A 10,781-nucleotide genomic window follows, 5' to 3' on the forward strand; every position below is an offset into this window, starting at 1 on the left:
GCGATCGTGATCCGCCTGCGATCGCTCGTTAAGGCGCGCGAGCTCGTTCTATCTCCTTCTTTTTTTTCACTACTACAAAGTTTTCTGCAGCGTCGTCGTAATACCGTTCAAATTGTCGCGTATTTCTTTCGTATGGCCATATCCAGTAAATTTAGCTAGCATCTTCTTGAAACAGTGCCGAGAATAGGTATATGCAATATCTGCATAAATCGCGTTTGTCACGACTCCGTAGCTCCCCCCGCGGGTTGTCGTATTTAGTTTTAATTCCCTCCCCCTGAGACCGAAAGTCGCCAAACGAGATCGTATCCTCAGCGGTAATCGTTGCTCACTTGGCGTTCGGATGACCTGTATTGCGAGCCAAAGTTCTTCTGTAGATAGACGGACTGGCGGCGCGAGCGAGGAGAAGTCGTTGTAGAAATATGACTGTGACCCAGTGAGAACTCGAAAAGAAAAGAAACAAACGGAACAAACAACATACTACGCTTCTAATTTTAATCTAGATTTAATGGAAATTATAGTCATAGTTATACTCGTTTCTTACGCAGGTAGCGTTGATATCTTTTAGGTAAGCACGCGATTTGGTGTCTGAGCGGAGTCTAAAGATGGGGTATACGCTGCGAGAACGAACGAACGTTAAACGAACAGTGATTGTATATCTTTGGAACATTTGTTAATGTTCGATTTATATCAGTCCTGTTCGATCGCAGAGTGGTGGTGCATTGAAAAAAAATTATTTTAAAATAACTTTATTTCACGTTCGCTTTCCTTTCGTTCTTCGTTCGCCCGGTATATACCCTACGTTAATAATATTACCTTTTGGCTCGACACTTACCGAATTGTCAAAAGTGGGCTTAGCGGCAAAAAAAAATTAAAATCCTAATTTTGATCTAGGAACGCGAACCAATTTTTCGAGATTTAGCTGTTTTTATTTATCTATTTACGGACCGAAGTCAGACTTACCTTCGTCTTTTGTTAATGTCATGTTAACATTAAGTCGGCCTTCGGTTGGCCATTTACCTGTTGTGTACACAATATTCTTCGCATACGTGTTTCAAATTGTTTCTCCATTGTTTTAGTATTCGAATGTGAAACTACTTACTGTGCGACGACAGGTTGGTTATGTAGTTAATCGTTTTTGTAATTAATAATAGCGAAACTTAAACATAAGAGTGCACGCCTTCTAAACGAAAGAATTTGTTGAACCTCGACGTTAAGTTTCATAAATGCTTATAATTAATAGTGGAAAATTAGGTGTGAATGAAATTGGTGATAATTTTCAAAATATTACAGAAGATACATTAAACAGAGAGAACGAGAGATGACTACTGTTATATGATAAACCATATATAGTTTAGATTATTTTCAATTTTCTTATAATTCAAGTTATATATTTTTTAAATATATTATTATTGTTAAGACGTATAAGCAAAATTGTATGTTTATTAATATTCTATGAATTATTTAAGCGTTCATTTATTTGTAGTGTTTTATTTTAATATGTATAAATTATATTATAAATTACATTTTTATTAATTAGAGTCGTTGAACAAATAAAGTATATTTCATCATTTGATGAAACGGAAAACATATTTTATTATAAACATATTTTATTAGACGAATGTATAAAATATATAATAATTCAAGGCGTGGACTTAGATGCGTGAATGCTATAATTTAATAGACTAATTATTTCGATACCAAGTGTTCTTTTGTCAGGCGCAATGCACTCTTGCGTTAGTTCCCGCAACTGTTTTAGAAATTTTGCAATTAACCAATTAATGTCAACATAGTTTCCCTTAATTGTATAGTAAACATGTTGCTCCTCATACTGACTGAATCAACCGATGTATATAAACTATCATACATGTTCTTTTGTCAAAATTATACCATTTTTATATATATAATTTATTGTAAACATGTATATTTGGACTATAAATGAAAATAAAACTTACAGAAAATGTGATTGCAATTCTAGTGGACTTGGAATTCTTGACCCTCGAATCATTTTCTGAAACAGTTTTGGGGAAGATTCCGTATTCGTAGTCCGATTGCTTTAATATCTATTTTACTACAATTATTATGAGAAAAGTCGCTATATTGTTAATTAAGAGCAACAGTGATAGCTATTGCCCCGATAGTGTAGAGAGAGACAATTGGTTTACTATTTATTTAATTTTTTTTCGTTTAGCTTTATTAAAAATATGACAGTAATCATCCCCAATACTTCGATGCGAATATATTTAAGGATTTTTTTTTTATAGCGCTGGAATATATAATTAAGCGAAACGAAAGGTAAGTTGGAATAGATAAACTAATAATTACGAAATAAATTTGTACAATTTTATATTGCATACTGTCATTGTGCATATTAATTGCGTAGGCGTTTTTAATGCGATCATTATTTAATGCGTAATAATTTACAATAAATTTATTGCGTCCATTAATTGGAATTATTGTGTAAAATGCGAATTAATTTAGTCGTAAATCACATATAACGTTATACTTTATGAAACCTATATAATCTCGAGACAATGGAAATAATTATAAATATTTTCTTAACGCTTCTCCTCGCGCGCGAGCTTGTTATAAAAGCTTATCTCAAAATAATAATAACAAAACATTTAAGTCATACGATGATAAAAGCAACTGTTTTATATTAGATATGCTGAAGATATATCGAGAATTTTGGCTTATTTATACGAGATGGCGAAATCTGGCTATAGTGATATGTTGGGTTTTCTTTATTCTTCAAAATGTCTTTCTCCAAATTTTTTATTCTCCTTGGACTCACTTTAAACTCCAAAATTATTTCATAATTAATACTTAATCTTTATGTATATATAAAGCATGTTATAAACAATACAAGGAAAATTACAACGTATCGCCATTGTCAAGATTTCTTTCATTGTAGAGTGGAAGATCACCAAGCACTGTGTTCGGGATTTGTTCCAGCTAGGAAGCCGACCATAGCGATTCAGTTGCATAGCGACCGGGATCGAGAACGCGACGGGAGAGAACGACAGAGCGGTAGCGGCGGTGGCGGTGGTAACAACAGCGGTAGCAACGCTAACAACATCAGTAACATCTGTGGGAACAGCACTAGCAACTCCGGTAACTCTAGCAGCAACATTAGCGGATCTACCATTACTATCGGTAGCAATCACCATCAATCCCGGAAAGAGGAGCAACAGTCCTCTGTTCCGCCAGCTGCACCACCGCCACCGCCTTCCGATCCATCGATAGCAGCGGCAGTCACCATCTACCATCCCCGTCTGGCACCTTTTCCCAATCCAGTGGCACCCATTGGACCGACCCTGGGCTCCACTTCTATGTGCTCCGTTAGCTCTGCGCCCATTCCACCCCCTTTGGGTTCTACTTTGCCCCCTCTGAACCTTGGGCCGCCACCACCGGCGGTTATAAACTCGACGCCGATCTGTCCAACACCGATACCCGCTATTCCATCCTTGACACCTGGTGTAATAGGACCACCGCCACCCTCGCTGTCCTTAGGTATGTCCCTTCCACCTATCATCTCCATTCCCTCTTTACATTTACCCCCCGTGTCGTCGAATACCATTCATTCTAGTCAGCACACAGCCACGATAATGAGCAGTGCGACCACCACGGTCAACAGTTCCATTTACCATCAACAACAGCAGCAACATCAACAACCCCCATTACAACAGCAGCAGCAGCAGCAGCAGCAACAACATCAACCACGTGCGAATAGTACAAGCAGTACAACGACTACGAGTTCTTTGTCCGGTGCGATGACTACGCACACGACGCCAACGCCACCAAACAGTTCTTCGTCGACATTGAACGCCATGAATCACATGGCTCATAAGTCTCCGCCATTGTCTCACAATGTTCATGTGCCTAGAAACAAGGAACCGCCAATAGCCACGACGACAGCAGGAACAATGCCTACGACTGCGACACTGACTACTACAAGCACCACGGCAACGTCGCAGCCGGTTTTTGTCAGACCGTTTGAGGACTCGTTCCGCTCCTCCTCAACGAAGACACAACAGAGACAACCGATAATGAACAGTCACAATCACAGTATAGCCAATCAGATCGGCCATCACGAGTCATCATCCTTGAAGACTCCGCCAATGACGCCAATTGTTTCTCAGCCTGTAGGTAGTCAAGTGGTGCAAGAGAATTCCTCAACGATAGACAACAAGTCCATAAGCAGCCAACAAGCGCTTTCCCAACCCACCATTCCCTATCCACCACCTCAACAATACCATCACCCTCCTATACCCGTTTCGCACGTGCCAAGTGTCTCCAAGCCGCCGCACTTTTCGACGTCGTCATCGTCGTCATCGTCGTCGTCGTCATCTCATCAGCAGCATCATTCTCAATCCAAACTTAATGTACCAACAATAAACACCAGCAACAGTAGTCATAGTAGTAGCGGCGCTACTACAAGCATCATCAATTCAACTAATTCGAATATCACAAAGCAGCAGAATGCGCATCATATTGCCGAATCTCATCAAACGACAACCACGACGACCTCGCGAAACGATAGCTCGACCAACAACTGCGTCTCTAGTGAGAAGACAATGACCAATAGCGTCATTTTCAACGCTAATAATCAAGTCAACAGCGGTGGTAAGATTGCAAATCATACAAACGCGCATCATAAAAGCAACTCGGATATCGCACCGAAGGACAACAAGCTGAACGCATGCAACGAAAAGACCGTAAGCGAAAATATAATCAGGCAACCACAATTGTCGAATCAGAATCACGTCGCAACGAATTCAGTTCAGGAGAAAACCGCGATCCCACATATGCCGTGTGAACAGCAGGGAAAGAATTCGAAGTCCTTTCACCCGGTGAACCATAACGTTGCCGAGAAGGAATGCGAGAAGAAAAACGAAATCGATTGTACTTTGCAATGCGATCAGAATAACGTCTTGTCCACATTACCGTTTCAACCGAGCTTTAAGTTTAGCATAAACGACATTGCACAGAAGCCCATGGATACGACACAGCTGATGCAAAGCATCCAATCTGAGGAGGTGTTGCGCACTTGTCAGAATGTCTCCAATGTGCTCTTGCAGATCCCGAAGTATCAGGAAAAACTCTTGAACTTCTCGACAAGCAACAACGAGCTGAAGACGACCGCGTTTTGCATTACCGACAAGTGCAATAATTTGACTGAGATTTCCGTGAGGTGCGAACCAGCGGTACTGAACGTGCCTGACCTCAGTAAAGCTTTGAGTAAGCAGGATGTCACCAGCAACGAAAAATCCTTTCTGGTGCCTGAAATACCGAAGGAAATGTCGACCCTTGATTTAGCCGAGAAGAGGCGTAAGCGAAGGAGGGAAAAGAACACGGGCGTCATATGTAGCTCCGACTCGGAGGGCGAGGAGGAAACCAAAGACATGGATTTTTGGATCACGAAAGGTCCACCGGCTAAACTACAATTTTCGGAAGACAAATTAGCCTTCCTAGCCATATTTGGACTGACCACACTAACTATTAGGAATGGTAAAAAAAAATAACGCTATTTTCTTATGTGTTTTAATGTTGATTTACTGAATTACTAGACATTGTCATTATTCTTGCAGAGATAGAATTGTCCAAGGTCGAAAAAAGATACAGGATAAATCCCGATCCACCGGAAGTACCTCTGGAAGTAGAACCTATGATAGAGTCTGTCTTACCGATTCCACGTGAGCATCCGGACTGTTTGCTTCACACGCCAGATTTCGAGCCAAAAGTTGGATTTCTCAGGAATATAGGTCTCGATATTATGCCTCCAAAAAAAAGAGATGGTAAATATATCATCAATCAAATTGATACAAATATTGTAATTATATAGATATAAAAAATATTGATAGTTTTTTATCAGTTAAAATACACATTTCTATTTTTATTATTTATTGTAACAATGTTTCTTTTATGAGACATAATCTAATAAAACAATAATTTGTATTGCTACTTTGTGATTGCAGAGGCAGAAGTGACATGGCAGCACGTTCTGGCAGATCGTAAAAAACGGAAAAGCGTGAATTCCGTTACTGCCTACTGTGAAAATAGAGCCAAAGTTTATTCTAGGAATCCTCCAGCTTTACCAAAACTTCCTAAAATGCGTCTTTTAGACAAAGTTAAAGCGAAACATATTCCGGAACGACCATCACCGCTACCACCCTTAGTACCTGGTGAGAATGGTGTGAAGCAATATTATAAAACTACAGACATCAATGAGAGTACAGACATCAACGAGACTACAGACATCAACGAGAATACAAACACTGACGAAATAAGTGAGAAGATAAAAAAGCCGAGATGGACTGGAATCGTGGATGTTATGTTTGCCTACAGCGAGTATTTGAAAGGTAAACTTTTTGTTACGTATTAGCATATGAATATTTATACGATGCAATATAATAATATGGACACGTATTTTTTTTTATCTCTTACAGAAAAAAAATTGGAGAGGAAAATTCTGACAAGCGAAACATCAAAATTGATGACACAGTCCAATAACTTGCGTTCCGAGACTGCTCTATTAGAACGGAAAATCTACGATCTCCTGTATGCCAGAACAGCACTTGATTCCGAGAGGCGAAAGCTCAGCGACAAAATTGAAAGGATCAAGGCACTTGTTAGAAACCTTAGATAGCGTTGCGTAACGCACAACACGGAAACTCATTCATCTGTGATATTATCAGCGGGTTAAGGGCCGTTAGCGTGTAATACGCATTGCTAATAAACGTAACATTTAGATAAGTAATGGTTAAGGACAAACTCTTGAGTGACCAAATGTACAGCGATCGTTCGTATTATTTTGCATACTTTATTATATAGTATAATACGCCCCTTTTTTGCCGTCGACGATCGATCGTGTCGAGAAAACAGAAATCTTCGGCTCTTAGCTGGTGCATAAGAAATAGCGATCACGTCCGGCTTGAACACGTTACCGCACTAATTAATAGATATTTTTCGCGCGCATTGTTTGACATCGGCGAGCGTGCCGATTTTTAATTACAAATGCGGAGTCATATCAACCGTACCTTCAAGGATATGTATAAAGCTCTAACTGTACAAATCGAATTGTAACCCATCCGTGGAAAGACAGTTTTTACACCACGAATAAAAGGACGAAGGCTTTCTAATTTCACAACTAACGGCTCTTACACTCCAAGCATAAATAATTGTAATTTGTATCATATTTTAATGAGAAAAAAATAGACAAATCGTGTAACTTATTTTATTCTGCGTAATGTGGACTTTAACGTCGAGTACTTGGGGGGGGGGGGAAATAAAACAATGATATATCATGCAGTTTGTATGTCGACCGATTGATAAAGTGATAAGAGGACATTTGTAATAGGATCGAAAGGTGTGGCACCGACTATATCGGACTGACAGTGTCGACTGAAATCGCTCGCATACAACAAATACTACGTCCTTATTTGTACGTTTAGCATAGTAGCGCGTGTGGTAAAACGGATTTAATCGATTGGAATTGGATCGTGTAATCGTCGAATATTGCGAGCACCGCGTCTACGGACATGAGGAGGGAAAAAATTCGGACGATAGGACGTTTTACGCGAGTTTTACGTTTTGATTCCAACCAACGTTATAACGACACGGGAACTCTAGTCTACTGACATGCCCAGATTATATGGGGAAAAAAGATTGCGCGTTGATACGTGTAAGATCAGAGTATTGAGCAGTCCTTCCTTTCGAATGTGTCCACGCCGTTCATCGTAACGAATATGAAGGCCAGTGAAGATACGAGGAGGAGCGTTATTAAAGTATAACAACACTGCGGTACTTAGATAATGCGACTTAATTTTTAAAGAAAAAAAAAAAGGAAAAAATAAAGATAATCGTGAGACTTCGCGCGGAGCACATTCCACATAAGAGAAAATGCTTGTTGCCCGACCAACATTCCATCACGTCATTTCACCGCGACAATCGGATCTTGGGACTCGATGCAAGTCGAGTGGCGAACAAAATTTGAAGAGAAAAAAAAAGAAAGAAGCCGATCGCACTGTTGGTTTTTCTTTTCTGCCGCGTCCATGTCGCGTAACTGCGCTCTATCTTTCGCACTTTGGTATCCTTAAAACTTGTCTCCCGCTCTCTGCTCTCCGAGCGCATCATATCTCATCGATATAAAAGTCGCACATCGTAAAAAAAAAAAACAAAAAAAAACACCATCTGCCCACACGGTGTGCGCGACAAAGCTACCATTTATAGTTTCGCCGTTCTGTTCATTGAGTGCCTAACATTTTTCCCTACATTTGTATATATCATTATTTTTATGTATTATGTAATTAACAAAGGGGGGACCGCGAGTGCGCGCCGGTCTCAGTCTCAACTGGCCAGAACAAGAGCCTAGGAGTAAATTGTTGAAAATATGAACCACACGAGTATTTCTTTCTACATCTTCCATCATCCAAGTGTACTGTCCCTCATCTCGAATCCAATCTTTGCAGGTAGGCAAAGGATACGCTTTTATATAAATTTTTATATTCTTTCTCATTATATTTTAAAAATATTGTTTTTTCATACTTTTATATTTTGAAATAATATTTTATCGAATCGCTTCTACTTATTGATATGATATCTTCATGATTATTTCAGCGTTAAATCCGTCTATCAAATACCTGTTTTTTTTTTTGTTAAGTAAACGCACACTGTTATTAATTGCATTAATTTAAATTTATATTTCTTAATTTTTTTAAAACAAATGAAGATTGCTGATAAAAAATATCATGCGGATCTATACATATAGGTAGGTATATTTTTTTATATTAATATTTACATCTTAATGATAATTTTATATCATGTAATTACATTAATTAATTGAACTTGATAAAACTATTGTTTAGAGATTCCGAGTGCGATCTTTTGAAAATTAGCAAAGCGTTAAGAGATTGTAGAAAGTCAAACTCTTAAAAATTATTAGGAAGTTATTTAAAAATGCTGAAAAAGGACAAATTCGAGAAAAATTAAATCGGAAATTAATCACGCAGAAAAATTGTTAGAGTTAGAATATTAATGGATTTGTGAATTTATCAAGAGAAACGAAAGTTCAATGATTTACTCTCTCGGATAAGAGGAGAAATATAATGAAATAAAGATGACAAATTAAAGACTACAACCTTTATAATTGAGTTCTAGCTTTATTTGCTGTTTCTTTACTTCTGTTGCACATTATGAGTAAAATTTAAAAAGAAAGGACGAGATAAATTATATAACTATTGCTATATATTTACAACACAGTTTCAGTCTTTACAAATAACTGTTATAATTTACAGCTATTCACAAACGTAAAATATAGTCGATTTATGTTCTTAACTCTTTGTTTTGTGAAACTATGATTTCGCGCTTATTACGCGCGATTAAAAAGATTGAAGAGGGATAAATGAATTAATATAGTCATTGAGTCCATTAAAACTTTGTAATTTGTGCGATTAGCATGACGCATATACATACATGTATATACACATCATATGTATATTTATATGCATTAAATATAACTTTACTTAAAACAAAAGTTACTTTTTTATTAAATGCATAGAAAACTTGCTGCTTTTATTTTTCAACTTTATTGATATATGTAGAATGTAAAACAATATCGAGCAATGTTTGTTTTTCGTATTATACGGCACATATGTAATAAGGTTAAGCAAAATATCCTGATTCTGACGCGAATTATAGATCGTCTAAAATGAGCTTAACCATTAACAAAATTGTTATAAATAAATAAATTGTGTCGGAATGTGTAGACGTAGACACGGAGAGCAATCAGTTTTTTTATTTATTTTAACATAATCAGTTTATTATTTAAACAGATTTATGAAATTAACGTACGCAACCGACTTTTACATTCGTGTTATATAGGTAATAAAATTATATATCGCACTTAAATTTATCACACATAAAATTACAAAAAATCTGTGCAACCTGTGTAAAAACTTAATAGGTCTCCATGCAACACTTTATTCGAGAGATATTCTGGGAACGTCCTTAGAAGGTTCAGAGGACATAGGGACGTCTTCTGGACGTCTTTAGGACGTTTCTTGGAAGTCTGTGTTGTATGGAGTCGTAACAGCTGCCCTAAAGAAAAACGTGTATATGGAAAAAATATTACGCTATCGGTATAACAAATACATTGCTTTATCAATTTTGAATTTATATTGCATATATGCGTGTATATAAATTACATCTCAACGTTTATAATTATAAACTCTATTTAAGATTGATAAAAAACGGTTACGCTGATATAAAGCTTTTTTTTTTTTTTTTTGACAAAATTCCTTAATCATAATGTTAAATATCACGCGATCAGCATGCTTGTTACGAAACTTGCGCTAAGAACAAAAAATAGGTCACATTTTGAATTTTTCAGAAGTTTTAAATATTAAAATAGAGAGAGAGAGAGAGAGAGAGAGAGAGAGAGAGAATCGGAAACTAATCTACCCGATAATGCAATATGAATATCTGTAATGCGCATATTCTTTTCACGCTGTCGTCGTAATCTGTTTAAGTACGGTTTCTACTAGTATACCCGAAATAAAGGATATATATATATATATAGCTTTTTTAAATAAAAATTTGTGTATCGTCTTCGACTTTGTCCAAATACGATGTTTTTGTTGCATAATAAATGTTTTTAAACGAATATTAAATTAAAGACGGCGAAAAAAATTACAACATATTATATGTATATGTATACACACACACACTCACACACGCACGCGCGCGCGCGCGCAAACACACAACACACACACACACACACACAC

General features: G+C 37.3%; 1 protein-coding gene across 2 annotated transcripts in view; it reads left to right on the forward strand.

Moving 5' to 3' along the window:
* Window positions 1-8,395, forward strand: part of LOC108751410 — a 96,960-nt gene extending 88,565 nt beyond the window's left edge. For both annotated transcript variants that reach the window (XM_018491593.1, XM_018491594.1), the window contains exons 13-16: window positions 2,953-5,508; window positions 5,589-5,795; window positions 5,976-6,359; window positions 6,447-8,395. In XM_018491593.1, the coding sequence (XP_018347095.1) occupies window positions 2,953-5,508; window positions 5,589-5,795; window positions 5,976-6,359; window positions 6,447-6,646 (3,347 nt within the window). In that variant the 3' untranslated portion in view covers window positions 6,647-8,395. The remainder of the gene's footprint in view (window positions 1-2,952; window positions 5,509-5,588; window positions 5,796-5,975; window positions 6,360-6,446) is intronic.
* Window positions 8,396-10,781: the final 2,386 nt, after the last annotated feature.

This window comes from Trachymyrmex septentrionalis, unplaced genomic scaffold (assembly GCF_001594115.1).
Source record: "Trachymyrmex septentrionalis isolate Tsep2-gDNA-1 unplaced genomic scaffold, Tsep1.0 scaffold44, whole genome shotgun sequence".
Classification (NCBI taxonomy): Eukaryota; Metazoa; Arthropoda; class Insecta; order Hymenoptera; family Formicidae; genus Trachymyrmex; species Trachymyrmex septentrionalis.